Below are 20,509 nucleotides of genomic sequence, written 5' to 3' on the forward strand. Positions count from 1 at the left end.
CCCGCAGCTTATGTCTTCTCTCAGCATTCACAAGAGCGCGTCCTATTTAAACCCCTTTCTCAGTGCTTTTCCCGTTAAAAGAATCACAGCTGTGCCGGGGGCTGGCAGCCGGGGGCTGGCGGCCAGGCCACACCTTGCCCCCCGCCCTGCCCCCCACGAACGCGCCGTGCCACCCAAGCGCTGCAGCCGCCAGGGAGCCTGCTTGCTTGTTGTGGGGGGTTTTATTGGTACGATTTGGCGGTTGTTGTAACCCCTCAGAACTAGAGCAAACATTTCCCCAAGGAGCTGCCCTGGCCCCTCCTTTTCATACGTGGTGCTTCCGTATCCTGCCGGCTGGTCCATCTCAGTGGGCGCTGGGATATTTATATTCACTGAAGATTTATAATAAATTTTCTATTGTACAGTGTGCTGACCTGCTGGTGATTCCGCACGGGGCTGGTTCCTGAGATCCCAGGTGGACACAGCCTGGGGACTCCCCAACAGGGTGCCACCCAGCTGCAGGGCCTAGTAGAAAGTTCTGGAAAGGAACTAGCCTCCCAATGAGGAGTCTCTCGGGAAGACAGTCAGCCACAGGCCCCGGCAGCATGTTGGAAGCTTTCTCCACACCTCAGTGTGCGGGGGGCAGCATTCACTAAAGGAGGCACCCCAAACCTGTGATCCTGCTCGACAAGTCGGAAAAGCAGAACCATAGACATTGCACAGAGGAGGGTTGCAATGAAGAAGTCGGGGGATATGCGTGGTGGGATGTGGACTGGGGATGCATAAACATCTGCACAAGCCGGCGGGGGCGGGGTCCATTATTGCTGCTGATCAAAGCATCCTGTGCCGACTCCCTGGTTACGCTTAGCTGGTCCTGCTAACCCAGCCACCCTGTCTGCCCGCGGCTTCCAGCACCTACCCTCATGCCAAGACGTTGTCCTGGTAAGGGCCCCTGCCTGCCTCTACATTTGAGCTTGACCAGCAGCAGCTCTGGGCGCCAAGACAGCAAGAACAAGGGGGTTGGGGAATCCACAAATTAGGAAAAAAAGTCTTTGGGAAAAATTTAACAAACACAAAACGAGTGGGGGTGAGGCCGGGGGAGGTGGTGCCTCAGGTCTGCTGGTGGCTGCTGCCGTGCTGCGGTCACTGTGAAGCAGCTCCTCACAAAGTGCCCACAGGAGGGGCCGGGGGCTCCAGGTGGGGGCACACCCTGGAGAAGTGGAGGCTCCTCGCACAAACACTGCCGGAGCTGAGAACTGAGCCCCCAGATGCGGGCTGAGGCCAACGCCCCGGGCCTCCGGTCACCAGGCGGAGCTCCTGGGCCTGGGGTCAGCCTAGAACCACTTGGCACTGGCCCAGCCCACGGCCATCACGCTGTATGAGGCCACCTGCCACCCAGGGGGTGGGCACCGCCTCACCACCCCCACCCCCCCACCCCTAGAGGCTCACACACGCCCTCGGGGGCCACTGGGGAGTTCATGCACCCTCCGTGGCTTGTCCAGCTCAGACCCAGGGACAAACCGCTGCACCCCCTGCCCTTGCGGGCCACTTCTGGGAGCCCCTCCCTCCAGGGCCGGGTGCAGGCTGAGACCGACCCCCACCCCGAGCTTCTGTCCTTTTCAGCTGTGAGGCCGTTTCCAGAGCAAAAGTTCGTTTTGTTTTCATTACGACACTTTCTGATGAGTCCCAAATTGTCCCCACGGAGTCTCCGAAGCAGTCCACGGGGACGGACACGTCCACGTTGCATTTCGGCCCCCTCCGCTTCCACACAGTGGCAGTAAAGTCCCCGGGGTTGGCAGCCTCGTCCCTCCCTCTCCCCAGAGGGATCTCGGCCAGGAGGAAACTGTGTGGTCTCCAGGGAGCGCCTCTGGCGGGCGGTGAGGGAGGCCCCAAAGGCCAACAACGGGGGAGCCATGGCTCCAGGAGCCACGTGCCCAGAAGCGCTGTAGGGGGTCGCTGCAGGGGGCGGCAGTGGGGTTGAGGGAGCACAGGCAGCGCCTCCCAGACCCCCACCCTCTCTGGCTCTGGCCCCGGCCCCCCGCCCGCGAGGATGCGTTTGTTTCCTCCTAGCGTGACTCACCCTCATTACTCAGCACTGCTGCAGCGAGGGACCTGGCGCCCCACGGCTGGGCACCCTTAATGCGTTTTGATGGATTTATCTTCAAGTGTCTGAAAAATTGATTGCAGCTGGCGCTGCGGAGGCTCCAGCCACCCCCTGCCTCTCCCTGCCCCCCACGTGGGCTTCTGGCCCGGAGCCGGAGGGTCCTGCCGGGGCACAGGGGCAGGCCCAGCCTCCCGCCGGCCCTGGGAGCCGGAGCAGACCGAGGACAGGCCTCCAGCAGAGCCCGCGCGTGGGCAAGCGCAGAGTGTCTTTGCAGGGAAAGGCGGCGCCGACCGTGTGCCCTCCCGCCCCACACCTGCCGCCCGCCCCACACCAGGCACCGCCGCCCGCCCGCACCCACACACCGCGGCCCGCCGCCCGCCGTCCACGCGTCCACAGGAGGAGCAGCCCCGGTCGTGGGCCCAGCATTGTCTGCACCGAGCAGGGTGTTGGCAGTGGAAGAGGGGCCTCCCCCTTGGGGCGCCCTGGCTGCTTGGTCAGTGTGGGGTAAATAAAAAGGATCAGGCTTCTCTGCCCTCCCGCCATGAGGATGGATGATGGACCCTGCAGTCCTGAATCACGCCTGATGGCGGCCCCTGGAGGGGGGTGTGGGCGTGCGTAAGTGGGTGCACCTGGGCTGAGAGACTGGGCTTATAAGGGCGGCGTCACGGGGACGCCAGGAGAACCACGAGAGAAGCAGAGAGAAGGGGAGAGAAGGCCGGAGAGCCCAGACAGAGTGAAGACTTGCTGGGGCCTGGGACGCCTGCCAGTCCCCCGACCCCCAGCACCCCTGCCTGCCGCGTGCCTGGTCAATCCCAATAAAAGCCTGAAAAGGCACCGCAGGCTCCAGGACTCTCCTTCCCCGTCTGCTCGGGTCATAGCGCGCCTGCTCCATGCCCTTCCTGCTTACTACAGTCAGTCAAAGACGGGGTCAGTGTCTGGACCCCCTCGGGCTACACCTGGAGCCCCACTGGGCAGCGTGCTTGGCCAGGAGCTCAGGCCTGGGCAATGGGCCAGGCCATCCCTGTCTCCCGCCCAGTGGGAGACCCACGCACCCCCACGCCCCTGGGGTGCTGGAACAGTCCAGCGGACCCCACAGCACCCGTATACCCCGACGTGTGGCTGAAACACTGGTGGGTCCCCACCTGCAGCTCTGGCTGTCCCTCCACAGCTGACCGTGCCTGGCCTCTACCCACGCACCTGCCCCGTCACCCCTTCCCAGGGCGCCCCTCACCGTGGTTGGTGCGTTCACCCACAAGGCCCTGCAGTGTCATGGCTGCCTGATTCCAGAACATTCTGTCACCCCAAAAAGAAATCACACTGCGAGGCTCATCTGGGACAGCCCCCCCAACCCCTCAAGGTCATGGAGGTCAGTGCTTAGTTTTCCTCAGGGGTTTAACCCCTTTTGCTTTGATGACAGCAGGGACGGCTTTTTCTGGGTCCCTAAGAGGTGAATGCCCAACATGATCTATGAGACCGGTCTTGGGAAACATGAAATCAGCTCCAGCATATATTTTCGGGGGACCCCTGGCCTTTTCTCCGTCTGGTGAGTCCCGTCTCTACGTAGCGCTGATGCTCCCGGGATGTCCAGGTGTGCATGTGTGTCATCAGCTGAGTGTGGCGCTGGCTGTGGGGATGGGATCCCTGTCTCCCTGCAGACACTGCTGCTCCAGGCACCTCCTTCCCGCCCACCTGCTGCTGTGTCCACTGCGGGGTGACCCAGGGGCCGGCGCCCTCCAGCGAGCAGCTGTGCTGGACACGCAGCGTGTACGTCCCAGGACAAAGCAGGCCAGCAAGGTCATTCTCATGCCACGTGGACACCGGGGGTGCGAACGCTCTGACAAGGACGCGTCTGTCTTCTCGAGATCCTCCTTCCGTCTCCCACATCCACGCCTCAGTCCCTCAGGCCCGGCCTCCCGAGTGCGTGCTGCACACACCCGAACCTCTCAGTTCTCCGGGATTCCCACAGGCCCTGTGGCTCCGGCCTGGCTGCAGGCCACAGAGGGCAGTGGCCCCGGACACCTGGACGTGATGTGTCGCTGTCCTGGAATTGACCAGACTCGGAACCCGCGGGGCTCCACAGGACGAGGGGGAGGCTGCCAACCCCGTCCCTCCTCTGTGGCCACCCCAGGGGCTGCCACTGCCCCCGCCCCCAGGCCTTCGGGGCTCACAACCGTCGCCTGCATATTCAGGAAATTAAGGGAAAAACAGAACTGAAAGCCATTCACCCCACACATCCTGCTGTGGAACACCCAAGCATTGTCCTCTCCTAGGCAACTCCCTCCAACCCCACATTTTCACAGATTTTATCTCCTGCGGCCCTGGAGGCTGGAGCTCCCAATTAACACCAGCGATTCCTGGAGTGAGTCTGGTTTGGTTTTCTGCTGCCAGGCCTGGGGCTGGGCCGCAAGAGCCAAGTCCCGGCATCGAGTCACATCGAGCAGTTGGCCCAGCCTCCCTCCTGGCCTTTCACCCGCTGGCTATGGGTGGTGGGGGGGGCTAATTTTAAGCACACACAGCAGTGCAGGGAGGCTGGCACCGCACCCTGGGGGGGGGGGGCTGGGCTCACCTGCCATGCCAGCCGCAGTCTCCACCTGCCAAGCTCTCCGCCACTTGAGGGGCTGCCAAGAGCACAGCTGACAGAGACAGAATGGGGGGTCCTTCTGTAGCGCTACCACTCTGTCCTTAGGCCCCCTGTGCCCAGGCCTTGGTTCAGCCCCACCAGGAAGAAAAGGAAGCAGGGCCCTTGCGTAGCAACGGGGCTCCGTCCCCTGTAGGATCCCGGCCCTCGGGCTGTCCGGCCGGGCGTGCTCCAGGCGCAGCTTTTCCAGGGCCTGCCTGGACCATGGCTGAGGCCGGGTCTCAGGCCCTGGGGACACTCCTGCCCACCTCACGTATTCTCTGTGCTGCGGAAGCTGTGACGAGGACGCGTTCCCGCTTGTGTCTCCTGCTCATGTTTCTGCAAGACTGAAGCCATCGCCGAAGGCCAGCAGACGCTGACGGGGCATTTCCACACGACCCCCTTGCTTTTCACCCTCACTGTCCTTCCCCGGGTGACTGTGGGCGTTGGCTTTGCCTCCTGCTTTTATTTTTATAGAAGGCCTCAAAATCTTTGCTCACCTCAGTTGGCTCACATAAATAAACAGTTCTTTACTTTAGAAAATGAGAGGTTATTGGGCCTCCCTGGTGGCGCAAGGGCTTAAGTCTCAGCACTATGAAGCTGTCTGCAGCCTCTGCAGCACGAGTTCAATCCCTGGCCAGGGAGCTACCCACATGGCGCGGCAGACCTCACCTGTCTCCCCACTGCTCCCCTCAGCAGTGCATTTCAGTGGATCCGCCTGTTCTGCTGCCCACTCTGTCTCTGGCGAATCCTCTCACCCCCTGCACCTCTGGCCGGCGCCCTGGCTCTTGTGTGCATAAATAAATCTTTAAAAAAAAAGATTAATTTTTCAGGACTTGTTAAAGAATGCTATGCGTCCTTGCGTCTCCCTAGGAAACCCCACAAGCGAGATGAACAATTCTTTTTTAATTTCAGTGCTTACATTCATATTTTAGTATATTTTAATGCACACCGCCATGTACCCACGTGCACTGCACATGTGTTTTATCAAATCAGCTCTGAGTGGCCCACACGGGGCCTGATAACCCTTGTTTGGCTGGTTCCTCTGGGAGGCGGGCGGTGCCGCCGGACACCCCACTTTGAGAACTGCCGCAGGCGTCCCGTGTGCCGGGGCACGTGGCAGTCACGCAGCCGCCACACCTGGAGGTGGCCGCGGAAGGAGGAGGAGCCGTGGTCAGGGCCATGAGGCGGGGGCGCAAGGACCTCAGACTAGCGCGGCCCCTGCGGCCCCTTGAGGAGGGTCCCGGAGGTCTCCGCCCGGGCCCTGCCTCTTCTTTCCTCCTCCCCAAGGCGGGGCTCGAGCTCAGCTGTGGTTTCCTCCCGCTGGCACCAGCGCGCAGGGGCAGGATTACTTCCTCAGGCCTCTGGAAGCCCCGCGGCCTGGCCCACTTCCGTGTCCAACATCCTGGAGTCCCGAGCCGACCCTCGTCCCGAGTAAGTGAAGCCCTGGTCTGGGTTGTTTATGGTGTTTCCGAGGCCGCAGCTGCTCCTCCACCCTCCAAACGGAGGGGCCGACGCGGCCGTCCTGGAGGAGGGTCACCCGGAAGGGGTGCCCGGGCCGGACGCACAGGCTGGACCCAGCCCCAAGCCGGGGCCCCCGCTGGGCGTCGTCCTCTGGGAGGGGCTGCCCCCCTGGGCCTTGGCACTGACGTTTTATTTGGTAAAAAGTGAAAGATGCGCACGGCCTGAAGGGAAGCCAGAGCACGTTAACATTTCATTGGGAATGACGGGAGCACAAGCTTGAAAGACAGAGCCGAGCACCTGCGTCCTCTGCGCCCAGCCGGCCGCCGTCACCTTGAAGCCCGTGAGCTCCTTCCTGCTCTTCTCCACACAGGTGCACAACCGGCCGGAGATGGGCGGCAGCTGGCGTCGTGGAGAGCCCTCCCCGGCCCCTCTAGGACAGCGGCACACCCACCCGCGGTGCCCGGGAGACGGGTGTGGCCGCGCAGCACGGCCACTGCAGGGCCCGTCACAGCCGTCCACGGCCGGTCGGTCTCCAAGCACCTCGTGATGTCGACCAGCATGAGCCCGGCTGTGCGGGGCCTCTGGGGTCCCTGTCGATGGGCCTTGACATTTCCATCTCTGCCCCAGCAGTCCCTGGGCCCCGCCCATCCTCTCTCGACCCGGCGTCTGGAGAAGCCCCTCACTCAGTTACACTCGCGCTCAGCACGTGTTTGCGCTCGAGTTTGGCTGTGGACAGTCCAGGTCCCGGCATTCCTGGGCGAATGCTGACCACACGCGTGTCCCAGTCCAGTTCCCTGCTCCCAGTGCTCATTTGCAGCCGTATCCAATAAGGAATCCACGGTGGGCAGCTCAAGGCCTGCCCCAGCTGGTCATCAGGCTGAGGGGCTTCCTGCTGAGCCACTGCCCTGCTGGTCACACCTGGCCACCCAGCATTTGGGTCAGCGGGTGTGCCCCCCATTCAGCTCAGGATACCTCTTCTCTCAGCTCGGACCGTGGGGTTTGCAGTCAGTCATCACCATCCCCAACTGGGGTGACTGATTGTTCTGGGGCACTGCGGGAGACTTTGGCACTCCCTGTGTCCTTTGACAGCCCCGAACTCTTGGCTTTCCGGTACTTCCTGAGACAACGGGGCGTCCCAAGCATGTCTCTGCCCTGGCCCTGGGACCTGCTGCCCTTGGCGCCAACTGGCTGGCCTCGGAGTCCGAAGCTCTCTACTAGCCACGTCCAGGTCTGGAGTGGGAGCTGGTCACCCAGGGCGCCCTGGTGACAAGGAGCAGATGGCCTGCTGGAAGGGACACCCACCGCCAGCCACAGACCAAGCGGAGGAGCAGGTCTTCAGAATACCAGGGGTCACTGACCCCCAAGCGTCCTGCCGTCAGACAGTTTTGGGTCCCCGTCAGTTTTGGGGACCTTGTGCTAGTCTCTCGGGGTGGCTCTGACTCCAGAGTTTCCCCCAAATGAAGGGAACTGGCACCACATGCCCTTGGCAGATGCGACGGATGCAGCCTCTGCCATGGGGAACGTTCCTGGCTAACCCTGCAGAGGGCTATCGGGACAGTCCAAGGAGCAGCTCTGGGCTGGCCCGCGGGGAGAGCCGGGGGCCGGGCAGACACTCCTGAAGGCGCGTCTTCACAGGTGCAGCTGCAGGGGCGTGGCGTGAAGTGCTCTCCGCTGGCGCTGGGCTGGGCCTTGCAGACATGCCCCGTCTCTGCGGCCTTGGGATCCACCTTGACTGCTGGGTCCTAGTCCAGCCAGAAACCCCTTTCTGCTCTCCGCACCCACACACTGAGGTCTGGGGCAAAGCAGAGCATTTGCTTTTATGACTTGGCCTTGCCCTCACGCAGACCTGGCCAACCCTGACTGCTGCTGACCACAGAGGGACAGAGAGCCCAGTTGTGGGCTTGCCCTTCCCTCCCTATTACCTAATCCCGCTCCCCTGCCATGCCCTGACGTGCCTCTGGTCTGGACCCAACCGTGGCCTGAGCTCCCCCGCCCAGTTCCCAGTGAGGTGTGCCCAGTGCCCCAGCCAGAGCGGGCAGCCGGGCCAGTCTGCCAGGCCCTTCCAGCCCGGGCGGCGGCCACGCCCTCATGCCCAGCACTGCCCGGCATGCAGCTGCCCCATGTCCTCAGACCCGCGTGCTCAGACCCCGCAGCCAGAGCCACAGCCACAGCCACCAAGAGGCCTCCAGGACTGGGGCCGGGCACCCGCAGGGGAGCGGGCGCGGGCTGGGCGGCTGTGTTTCCGCTGTATTATGAATGCGTCATGTTGCTGGGGCACGGCTTGCCCGGAGTGGGTGTGAGTCCGAGCTGTCGGCTCCACTAGCAGGGATGGGGTCAGTGGCTCCAGAGCCAGCAGCGCAGCTGTGTCCACCAGCACGGTGACCTAATGGGCAGACTCCGGCCGGCCCGCCTCGCCAGCCCGGGGGCTCGCTGGCGAGAGCGAGAGGGGCGGGAGCACCCACGGTGTGTGGACATGCTGGGTGAGAGGGAGCGGACCCCGTGATGGTGCGGTGGGCCCCGGGCACAGTGAGGACAGGAGCCAGGCAGCGCCCTGGGAGGAGCGAAAGCAGCGGGTAAGGAGGAACGGTCCTCTCTGTCCAAAGGAAGTGAGTCATGCTTATTTCCAGAAAAGTGGCCAATAAAAGAGACCAGGGGTAAAATAAGTGAGCGCTGAGCTATTTGGTTATTTTCGGGGTTAGCGAGCTGTCCGCGCTCATCTTGACGAGGGTTTTCCTGGGGACAGTGTGGACACACACACCCTCGTCTACACCGCCTGACTCCCTGAGATTGAGTGAGTCAGCTGGTGGGTGTTTCTTCCTTCTCTTGTGAAGCACCTACTGTGCGCTAGGCTCATCTGACCTAGAATGTCCACAATTGAATCGGAGCCGCATTCAACTCCGGTGACACTTTCAGGCAAATGAGCCGCCTGGCTGTCTCTGCGGCCTCCAGCTTCCCCTCATCCCTGCGCCGATGCTGCGGCCACGGTGTTACTGGGGGGACACAGAAAACTAGGGCAACTTTGGTCAGTGTGTCCCCCCGTCCCCGGAGCTGCTCTGCAGGCTAGCAGGGCGTCGGAGAGCGGCGCAGACTCGGCTCAAAAGCAATGAAGCGAAAATACATCATTGAGCAAATGAAAATAATAAAGATTCCAGCAGAACTTCCAGCCCAGGTGCAAGGAACACTCCAATGCAGGCGTCCTCACCACGTTTGCTCACCTACAGCTCTTTTCTTTCAAGATTCATGGCCGGGGCCTCAGCTCTCTTATCCACAAGGTCGGGCAGGCGGCCAGCTGGTCTCTCTCCAAGGCCATCCCCGAGTGCCTGCCTCTTCCCCGCTTGCCTTGCCCCCTTGTCTGGGGACTTTGCCGCAGATGGTTGCGCCTGCTGGAAAGCGATGCTGTCCATGCAGCAGATCTGGAGACAGTTGTGCATGAAAGGACCCCTTGGTCTTTAAATGGGTGCTCAGACCTTCCGGGGCTGCCCGGGTCTGGGACCTCATGCCTGAGTCATAAAGGGTCTCCTGACCTCACCGTTCCCGAAGCACCGCTTGTTCTTCCTCTGCCTGGGGAAAGGCGAGAATCCGCTTCTCCAACAGCAGCCTGTGCCAAAGAGACGCGGCGTAGGAAGAGGCGTGACCCCTCCGCGGTGCCCACCTGGCCCAGCCTGGAACGGCGTGTGGCCCCCTCCACCCGGCCTGGTGGCCAGCCTGAAAACAGGGCCCTCCCGGTCAGGAGACAGGTGAGTGGGCCCCGCTGGCCCTCCTGCTGCGCGGCCTGCGGTGGAGACCTCCGGCCAGCTTGTCCGCATGTGGGGGGGCGACTCTGGAAGCCAGACAAGTGTCCTAAGACCCTCCCCGGGGAGAGCGCGGCGGGGAGACCAGGCGAGCCCACACAGACGTGCCGAGAGGGAGTGGACCTGTTTCTCCTCTGTCCGCGGGTGAGAACTGCCTCAGAAGTGAAGCTGCACAAGCGAAGACGAGCTACCAGGAGGTGAAGCTGCTGGCCTAGCTCAGGTCAGACCCGAAACTGGCCTCCATCCAGGGCACCCTGAGGACCCGCAGACCTGACAGCACGTCACACGCTGTTCCCACTGCTCGCTCCTCGCCCCATGGAGGGGCTTCAGAAGGCGCCAAGTGCACCAGGGACAGACATTTGAGAAGAATCATCCCTTAAAGCTTCATTGCAGTCAGCTCCGGGGACCTGTCTCCGGGCGGGAGGCGGCGAGATGGCCTGGAGCCCTGGGAGTGTCTCCCGAGCCCATGGACACCGCCGTGCTAAGCAGCCATGGTGGCTCGCCCCAGCAGCCAGGGGCACCCCGAGGGGACGCCGGTGACCCAAATCACTGACCTGGAGTTCCCCAGGGCGGGAAGCCGGGGCAGGCGCGTGCGCCCAGCCCCAGGCTAGGGGGAGTGTCGGGGTCCACTGGCATTAGCTCCATGGGGGGCGGCTTCTAAGGCCGAGAGACTTGTCCAGCCGCAGTGTGCTCAGGCCCCGCCACAGCCTGTCACTGGCCGGCTGCGCTGCAGACGGGGGGTGACACCCAGGTCACAGCTGGCAAAGAAGGTTGCCGGCGGACAGCAGCTCGCCACTAGAGGTGGACAGCGGGCTGCGGGGGGGCTGGCCCGGCAGCCACGTGTCTGCCATCGCCAGGGGAAATCTGTTCCCCACAACAAGCCGCGTCCTCTGCCGCGTGTGCCGGGAGCGGCTGGGTGTGACGCCGGCCCCCGAGAGGCCCCACACTGCGAAGCACAACCTTTGTCTTCCCCATCACAGGAACCACCCTGGAAAAGCACATCTGCCTCTTTTCACCCTGGAAAATGCTGGGTGATGTCTGGATTAGAGGACAGATGCCACCGAGCGCCTCCTCAGGGTGGGAGGAAGTGCTGTTCCCTAAAACAGCCCCACGGAGACCCTGGAACGTGTTGCTCGGAAGGTCAGAGCTTGGGCCCAGCACACACACCGCAAATCCGTGTCTCTGCTTGTTGGAATTAACAGGACAGGAGACTTCCCTCAGCTGCCGCTCAGGAGAGCTTCGTGGAGACACTGGCGCCTGGGCCGTGGGGCTGGAGTCGGCCGTGCAGGTGGCGATGAGCAGCGCTAGCTGATGTCACCGCTAGCGGCACCGCTGCCTCCGGCTCCGGCGGTGTTGACACAGATGTTCCGGCTAATCACTCCTAGCAAATAATTTTTCCCATAAAGGCTGAGATTAGCGGGAGTTGGCACGCTCTTCTCTCTTCTGCAAGCCTCCCTTGACTATAGATGATGTTTTGTCAGTGTATCCATGCAACCTCATAAATGACGGAAACCCGAGGAAAGCAGAGCATCGGCGCCCACACCAAATTAAATGCGCGTCAGAAAGACGTGACCCTGATGCTGGCTCAGGTGCCACGGAGGTTGCCTGGGTGTCTTGGTGCTAAAAGCTTCAGGAGAATGATAAAAAGCAAGCCTGACGCTGACATGGGCTTAAAGCCGTGGTTGCCAACAGTTGACACCAGCCCAGCGGCCCTGTGGCCTTAGCCGAGGCGCAGAGGAGCCGCAGGGGGAGGGAGCTGCTTCCCCGGCACACGCTGCGGCCTCGCTGCTCCCGCCGGCTGCCCAGGGGCCGATGCCCGCGTGGAAGCTCCACACCTGTGCCTCGCGCTGGCCGGGGCAAGTCAGTCCTCCGGGCTGCGTCCTGCCTCTCCCAACTCCACACGGGATGGACACTCAAGCCATCCCCACTCAGCTCTGCCTCCCGCCCTCACCTAGGCCCTGGACACCTGGGGGTCACCATGGGCTCCCTCTGGAGCTTCGCAGGAAATCGGAGCCCCTGGATTCTCGCCACCCACACCTGGAACGGGCCAGGAGACAAGAGCAAGGCCGAGCCCGCCGACGGCTGGGCCCTCACAGGAAGGTGCTCCCGGCCTGTCCACGGCGAGTAGGGTGGGGCGGGGGTGGGGGGACGTGTTTCGGGGTGAAGTCTAAACCAGCAGAACAGCCTCCCAGGACAGACGTGACCCTCGGTGTCCACCCCCACGCACCCTCAGTCGCCCATCAGTGTGCCCAGCCCTTCCGACGGCGCGGAGCTCGCCAGCACCACACGGTCACCCGCCGCGGGGGCGGCTCTGCCTGGGCCGCCTTCCTCCCGCAGCAACCTCATCCACCGCTTCGCCCGCCAGCGCCGCGGCCTGTGAGGCCCCCGGACCAGACGGCTCTGCCGATGCTGGAGTCTCGATGAGCCCTTGGGTGTCTAGTTTGTGGATTTCGTGCTCCCCAGATCACGTAGTTCTGCGAACAAGTGGAAGCGCAGTAAAATATGATTAAAAAATAAATCATCAGTTTTTAAAAAGCCGGTGCACGTTGTCGCTGGGGAGCGCCCCGGGAGCGCAGTGCGGGTGGACGGAGCGGGCGGAGGACACTCCGGCCCAGGGGGCGCCTTTGTGTTGCTGTCTGGACCCCTGACTGGATCAGCCTCTGGCTCCCCTCTCTTCCCTGCTGGTCCCTAAAAACTAAGCTCAGAGGCAGCTGCTCAAGGCCTCCTGGCGGCCCCTGGGCTGTTCCAGCACCCACCGTGCCCACAGCTGCTGCGCCGCTGGGGGGTTTCCCGCTGCTCCTGCCCGGTCGGCCGACCCTGACTCCCGGCAGGACTGTCCCGGCCCCGCCGTCCTGGACGGCTCCGCTCTGCGAGCTCCTGGGGCCCGGCATACTGTCCCGTCGCTCGGGCTGCTGGGACGGGCTCACACAATTGTCCTCTCACGGTCTGGAGGCCAAAGCCAGGGAGCTGACCGCCGCACACCTGAGGAGAGCCCCGCCGGCTGGCACCACCCCTCTCGCTCTGCCCTCACTGCCCGAGCTCAGTCTGCCCCTTCAGCACAAGGGTTAGCAGATCAGGGGTCTGCTGAGAGCTGGCATCCAGGCCACTGCAGGGGAGCAAGAACTGCCACCCCAAAATACATCTTTTTGGGAAAAGCTTGATTGCAGGGCGGGCTCTGGAGGCCGTCAGGGAGACTCAGGCTGGCTCTCGGCGCCTCCTGCAAGGCCTGTTTCCGGTGAGACCGGACGCTTCTCTGGGCATCGGGAAAGCGGGCAGCCGGGTGCCGCGAGGCTGGAGTCTATCAGCGTGTGGGACGCTGCCCAAGGCCTCCCGTGGGGCACAGCAGGAGGCTGCTCAGGTTTTCAGCCCAGCCCTCTGGCGGCCGATGCTGGATGCCAGGGGACAAGAGAGCAAAAGGCGGGGGGCGGGCTCCGCGGGTGGAGGGGAGAAGTGGCCTGGGCAGTGGACATTCTGTCACTGGAGCGGAGGACACGAGAGGCCGGAGACACCTCCTGACTGAGGTCCGGGGCCCAGAGCGGCCGCTGGGGAGGGCAGTGCTAGGCTGGACGCGGGGAGCTGCTGGGCAGGCGAGGTCCCAGGGGCAGGACGCCTTCAGAGTGGCCGACCACCGCGGCCCCCCTTGTTCTTGGAAACACAGAGCCTGTCAACAGAGTGGACTTCGCCTGGGGCCCCCGGGGCCAGTCTGTCTCCCGCCCAGAGAGTGGGGGTCTGGCCTGAGGGCTGGCCCCAAGGATCCTCGCCTTAAACCCTCCCCACACTCTGAGCCCCCAGACCACGTGGCTGAGCAATGCTGGGATCCCCAAGCTTGGGCGCAATTTTATTCCTCACACTGGACACGAGGGAGAGACAGACGTGGATCCCGGGGCCACGCCGCCCGGGCAGCTGTGCCAGCCGCTGCTTCCATCCCATCGCCGCCACTCCCGGCCAGCGCGGGCCCCCGCTCGGCTCCATGCTTGGTCCTGGCCCGCGTCCCTGCCCCTCCTCACAAAACAGCCTCGCGCGGCGCCATCACCAGGATGGGGGATGAGTTTGGTGTAAGCAGGGCTAAGCCGACAGCTGGGAAGCGGCGGGAGATGAGCCGGGCGGTTTGGTGATGTCGGCGCCGTCTGCTCGGGAAATGAGCCTGGCCCCGGCATCTGTGACATCACAGCTCCGGGGATGGCGGGGGAAGCGCCCTGGTGAGCGGGGTTTGGGGGGGCCCTTGAGCAGGGGCCTTCAGCACCCCAGGAGTGCACTTGCTGAGACAGGAAATCGCAGCTTCCTTCCAAACACAGGAGGGTTGGGGAGAGGAGGTGGTGCAGGCAGGTGGGGAGCTGCCCCCCGCCCGGCGCCCGCCCAGGATCTAGCTGGGCTAAATGTTTCCCTCGCGACATTTCCCTGAAACGCTTCCCAACAGCTGGTGAAGACAGACCGGGCTGCCCAGCGCCTGTGGCATCAGCTCGGAGCTTTCTCACGATAGGAACAAAAACACCCAGCACAGGCTCCAGCAGCTCGGCCACCCTCACCCTTGCCTTAACCGCCACCCTGAGAAACAAAACCCCTCAGGAGAGCTGCGCTCCCGCGTCCAGGGCGCGCGGTTCACAGTGGTCAGGCTGTGGGGCAGGACCCTCTCCCCCTACAAGACACCCCAGTGGCTCCACCTGGCAGACCCAGCGCAGTCTGGGGACTGCCGGGACGCGATCGTGCGGGGGAACAAAGTCCAGGTGAGCTGGCGCAGGACAGGGGCTCGGCCGGGCCGGCCTGGCCTGACCGCTGAGCGCCGGGAAGGGAGGCTCCGTCCTTAGGGCAGGGCTCTGGGATGTGAGGGATTCAGCTGAAGGAGCTTCTCTGCTGCTCGCCCTGAGGGTGGGGGCCCGGGGGCCAGGGCTGCAGGCGGCCTCCGGGACCGGGGCCTTCGGTCTTACGACCCAGAGAAAGGGGATTCCGCCATCAGCCCTTGCTGGGAAGCAGACTCTGCCCTGCGCTTCCCCGGGACGGGCGCACGGACGGAGGCCTGGCCAAACGCCTCCTCCTGCGCCCTCTGCTTTCAGTGTGGTGCTCCACGGAGCACTCTGAGGCGCTCAGCTTGGCAGGTGCTCACCAGCCCAGGAGGTGCCTCCTCCCTGCACCTCCCAGCGCTGAGCCGCCTGGAGCAAGGCTCACGTGCGCTCAGCCCTAGAGGTGGGGTGTGCTTGTGCTGACGTCTAACAGGAGCCCCTGCTTTCCTGGGGAGACACTGAGATGAGGAAGTCATGCGTTCTATTCCCACATGGGGGACGCCGTGCAGAGCAGGAATCACCCCTCAGATGGACCAGGGGAGGATTTGGGGATGCAAATTGAAACGATAACTTTGGCGGGAACGAGGACCTGCCGTCTTCCTCGCTAAATGAGCACCACTTGGTTCGAGGACCATAGATCATGTCTGTCACGCTTAACGTGTATTAAATTCCCTTTGCTTCCCTCAAGCCCGTGACGCAAACAGGTCGAAAGCTTAGCCCCATGGCTGCCTGTGGAGACCTGCTTTGCTCTTCATCAATGAGACACCAGGTGCTTTGCAAACAGCGCTGAACCCTCAGGCGTCCTGGTGAGTGAGTGAGCAGGCGACCTCGTTCCGGGGTCAGCACGGGAGGTGCACATGAAACGTATTGACACGCACAAGGCAGTGCCGGCGCCGCTGCAACCTGGAGTGTCCCCCCACTGCCCCGGCTCTGGACAGAGCCGCGCTCCCCGCCCGTTATCTCGCGTGTCACCTGTGTTCTGTGCCGCGGACCAAAGCCTGCTGTGCGAGCCGCTGGGGCGCCCCCGGGAGACAGTGACCACACGTGGTTCCCAGCATCTGTGGTCCCGCGCTGGAGCACAGAGGCCGAGAAAAGCAACCGCGGAATGGGGGGGGGGGGAGAGAACCACAGAGTGGGGCTAAGCGCAGTTGCCCCCTCAACGCCCCAGGGGCTCAGGGACAGAGCACTGGTTCTCAGCCACTGGGGCGCATCACGGAGGGGGGCTGGTGGGAAGCCAGGCGGAGGCACGGTGATGGGCAGGCCGCACAGTGGTGCTTTAACAGCCAGGCGGGGCTACATTCGGCTCCAAACTGAGCTTACAATAAAAAATGGTTTGATTTCTGAGCAAACTCGATCTTCCCCGGAGAGGAACGCGGTTAGCCCCGCCGACTCGGCGTCACCGGAGGGTGAGCTGGAGCTGAGGCCAGGGCCCGGGGGCCATGCCAGTTCTGGGGATGGAGCTAGACCCCGTCGCCGAGCACGGGAGGAAGCCATGGAGGGAAGGGCACTTAGGACCAAGCAAGGGGGCCCTTGAATGGGTAGATGGCAAGTGGGTGCCCACACTTGTCTCCACCCCAGGGTGCCCCGCGGACGGTCTTTCCTCCGGGAGGAGCTGACAGTCACACATGTGGGCGGACTCCATTTATAGCTAACGCGCGGGGGAAGACAGACACCTTGTGGGCACGCAAGGGCACTGCAGCCGGCAGGGAGCGATCAGAGGCCAGGACCCAAAGCTCCCTTCAGGTCTTGTTAGGCTCTGGAGGTTTGTCTTGGAGTTTTGACCAGGAGCATGCCTAAACACGCTCTTGGGCCTCCCTGGCGGCGCAGGGTTAAGTCTCAGCACTAGGAAGCTATGGGCAGCCACTGCAGCAGGAGTTCCATGCTCGGCCAGGGAGCTACCCACATGGCACAGCAGACCTCTCCTGTCTCCCCGCTGCTCCCCTCAGCAGTGGACTTCAGTTGACCCAACTGTTGTTCCCCACTCTGTCCCTGGTGAATCCTCTCACCCCTGCACCTCTGGCCTGCACCCCGACTCTCGTGTGTATAAATCTTTTAAAAAAACCGACACTTTCTGAGTAGGCTGAAGATATGTTTTTAAAATGGAAAGTACCAGCGATAGTTAACAACTATTCATATTGCAGTGTCCACAGACCTGGCTCTGTCCTTGTCACTTTTCACGTAATGACAGCCTGCTGTGAGGAAGTACCAGCTCAAACAGGTCACCAGCTGGAAAAGCTGATTGGGTGTGTGGTTTCAAATGCACTGCTGAACAGTTGTGCTTATCACAATGACAAATGGGTGACCCATGCATCAGAAAGAGGAAAACTGCAATTTTCAGTCATTTTCAACAAGTGGCACACCCCAATTCCCACTATTACTTAAATTGCACTTTTTTGTACAGCCCGAAAGGTAAGAATTATTTTTACATTTTAATAGGGTTCTTGAAAGAAAGCTGACCAAGACAAATATGCAGCAGGGATGCCTATGGCCCGAAAGCCTTATCTTTCCTCTGCGGCCCTTCAGAGTTTGCTCCCCCAGCATCACACCAAGACCTGTTTCTTTAAATGTCTCAAGAACCGATTGTGAGACAGGCAGCAGCAGAAACGTGGAAGCAGCAGGTCTTGAGACTCCATCTCCTGAGTGGGTTGCTGGAGTGAGGGGCGCAGCAGGGCCTGCCAGTGGCCTTTAAACACAGAACAGGCCGTCAAGCTGGAGGCTTCCTCACTTGGTCCCACTGTAGCTCTTGGGCTGGGGCTCTCCGACTAGCTCCCACCTGTGGTGGGGTCGCTCTGGACTGCCTAGGCACTTTGAGGGTTCTCAGCCTGCTGCTCTGGGGACTGGCTTGCTGCCTGTGGCTCCTGCCTGGACCCTGGCCTCAGCTGAGCACAGGCTACCTGGGGTTGCTAAATGGCACCTGGCTGCAGGCTGGCAAATCTGTTCTTTCCCTCTGCTCTCCCTAGTCTCCCTTTTCCTCACTCTCGTCTCCATGTCTGCATTTTGGGCTTGTCCTGCCATCTAAAGCATGTGTGTGAGAACCCACCAGCTGGGCTGCTCCATTTCAGCAAGAAATGCGCTTTCATTTTTGAACAGAAGAGGTGATACTCGTTCGCCTTCAATTAGTGGCAGCAGATCTGATCCACTGTGACTTTCACGGAGCACTACCGGGCAGGGCACTTTGCAGAATTTAGAGAAACTCACCTCAAAGACATAAAAATCACTTTAATTCAAGTCAAAATGTGGAGTTATAAAAAATTACTCTGTGCTAAAGGCCCCCCCAAACCCCCCAAAAAGGGAGTTAGCATGCTTGGGGGGGTGGAGGTGACCTGGAGGACCCCAAGGGGTAGAAGGGCTGATGGTGTGTGGAGGCGGAGGCCGGTCTTCCCGGCCAGGCGAGGACAAGGACGGTGGAGCAAAGGTAGGCAGGGGCAATGGGTCAAGCACCTGCGAGGCTCGGTGTGCGGGGCGCGGGCCTCCACCGCGTGGGAGGAAAAGCTCCGGAGAGCGGGCGCCTCCCAGGGCTCAGGCGCTCCGGGGAAAGGGCATTTGGACAACTTGCAAGCTCAGCCACCGCGGACGCCCATGCCAGCCCCGACGCCCGCCCTGGCGCCCTAGGACCCGGGTAGGTGTTTTCCCTCCCTTCGGGGTCCCCGGTGTCTCCCCAGGTGCGTCTGCCTCCCTGCTCACCCCTCGCCCCCGCTGCACCCCTCCTCTCCCGGCCCGCCAGGCCCTTCCCCGGGCGGGGCGTCGAGCACGGGACTGGACACCGGCCCGTCCGCCCGGGCCGGGGGCCGCAGGCTGCGGGAGGGTCAACGCGGGCGGGGGGCGGACCCCGCAGACGAGGCGCGAGGGTCGGGGTGGGGTCGCCCCCAACTGCGGCCAGGCCAGGGCTTCCCCCGCGGCCGTCCTGCAAGGGCCAGCACCGCGGCTCGCCCAGGGCCTGCGTGCAGGCCGCCGGGAGGCTCGCGGGGGGACGGCGGGTGGCCCGCAGGGCCCAGCGGGCGGAGGGGGCGCGGGGCGGCGCGGACAGCCGCGCCGGGAGCCGGGTCCGCCTTCTCCCGGCCGCCGCGGCCCCTCCAGGCGCCGGCGCGCTCGCCCGGGCCGGCCGGGGTCCTCCGATGCCGCGGCGCCTGGGTGACGTCACGGGCGGCCCGCCCCGCCCCCGTGGGGCGCTTTAGGCGTCTCTCTCACGCCTGCACCGCGCCGGCCCGTGGCGGAAGAGCAGCCCCCGCCCGCGGAGGAGGCGCACCCCGACGCCGCGCCCCTCGTGCCTCGCGGTGCGGGCCTCGCCGCCGCCGAGGCGACGCCGCTCCCCTCCCGACTCCGCTCCGGCGGCGCCTCGGGCAGCCCCGCGGCGCCGGGGGCGGGGCGAGCCCGGGCGGGGCGGGGGCCTGGCGGGGCCGCGTCGCGCTCGGGGGCCGCGCCGGGCGGCGTTTCTCGGTGGCGCCCGCGGCGGCTCGGCCCGACCGCCCTCGCCGGCCCCACGGGGACCTCGGCGCGCGGATGGACCCGCCCGGACGCGGCGGGAGGCGGCCTGGCGGGCGGCGGCCCCGGCGGCGTCAGCGGGCCCAGGGCGGGGCCGAGGCCGCGGGCCCCTGAGGCGAGCGGGCCCGGCGCGCCCGGCGGAGGCACCATGATGCCGGGCGAGACCCGCTCGGCGGCGCCCGGGACGGCGGCCGAGCTCGCGCGCTGCCAGGGCTGCGCCTCCATGCGGCAGGTGAGCGGCGGGGCGGCGGCCTCTGCTCGGGCGCGGGGCGGCGGGGGCGGCGGGGGCGGCGGGGGCGGGCGCGGCCTGGGCTGGCGCGCGGCCCCCGGGCCCGGGGCCGCCTTCGGCCGGGCGGGCGGGCGGGCGGGCGGGGCGGCGCGCCGGGCATTCCTCGCCCGGGGCAGGGCAGGGCAGGGCCGCGCCGTGGAGCCTCGGGCCGTCCTGACCGCCGGCGCCGGGCCCCGGGCCGGCCTCTTGACGCGCCGCGTCTGCACCGAGGCCGCGGGCCGGGGCTGCGGTGACCCGGCGGGTCCTCTGCCCGCAAGGCCGGCGGCCCCGGGGCGCGGCGGGCGGCGGCGGGGAGCCGCGGCTTCAGGTTCCGCAGCCCGGGCTGCCCGCGGCCCTCCTGGGGTTGTGCGTGCTGCCTGCGGGACGCGCGCCCGCGGGGGCCGGGCCGGGCCGCCTGCGGTGTCCGATGCGGGGGGCCGCGGCGCAGGCCCTGGAGTTGCTGGAGCCTCGGGAATGGGGGGCGCGGGGGCCGCGCAGGCGGGAGGGAGCTGGGCCGGGGCGGCGGCGCGTGGGGCGGGGCGCCCGGCCGGTGAGAGCTGACTGTTTGGAAAACCCGCGTGACGGCGGAGATCGCGTGTCGGAAACCCGCACACCCGGCGCAGGCCGCTCCTCCAGGTGGACGGACCAGGTCACCCGGAGACCCACGGGCCTCAGCCGGCCCACTGGAGACGCCCGCGTCCCACCCCGCCCCGCGCTCCCCGCACCCCCACTCCTGCCGCGCGCCCCTCGGCGGCGGCCACGCGGCCCCTCTCTGCCCAGAGGCTCTCCTCACCCGGTGTGACCATCCGTTTCTTGCTTTTTGCTCAGCGCTGGTCTCAACGTTGAGTTTTTCCCTCACCGAGGCAGGCGCTGAGCCCTTGGGGTCCGGCTCCGGCGCTCCAAACCCGGCCCAGTAATAACTGCGTTGGCAGTAAGTGAAGGCGAGAGGGGCCAGTGGCCGGTGGGACTGAAGTTTAAAGGCTCACAGAGGAGGTCACAGCTGACCGAGGGGGAGAGACCCTCAGC

At 64.3% G+C, this 20,509-nt stretch overlaps 1 protein-coding gene across 1 annotated transcript in view; it reads left to right on the forward strand.

Moving 5' to 3' along the window:
- Positions 1–19,363: 19,363 nt before the first annotated feature.
- Positions 19,364–20,509, forward strand: part of ICE1 (interactor of little elongation complex ELL subunit 1) — a gene marked incomplete at both ends in the record, with an annotated part of 39,331 nt that continues 38,185 nt past the window's right edge. Inside the window, one exon of the mRNA XM_084233885.1 lies at positions 19,364–19,447. Coding sequence (XP_084090011.1) covers positions 19,364–19,447 — 84 coding nt within the window. The remainder of the gene's footprint in view (positions 19,448–20,509) is intronic.

This window comes from Talpa europaea (assembly GCF_964194135.1).
Source record: "Talpa europaea genome assembly, chromosome: 5".
Classification (NCBI taxonomy): domain Eukaryota; kingdom Metazoa; phylum Chordata; class Mammalia; order Eulipotyphla; family Talpidae; genus Talpa; species Talpa europaea.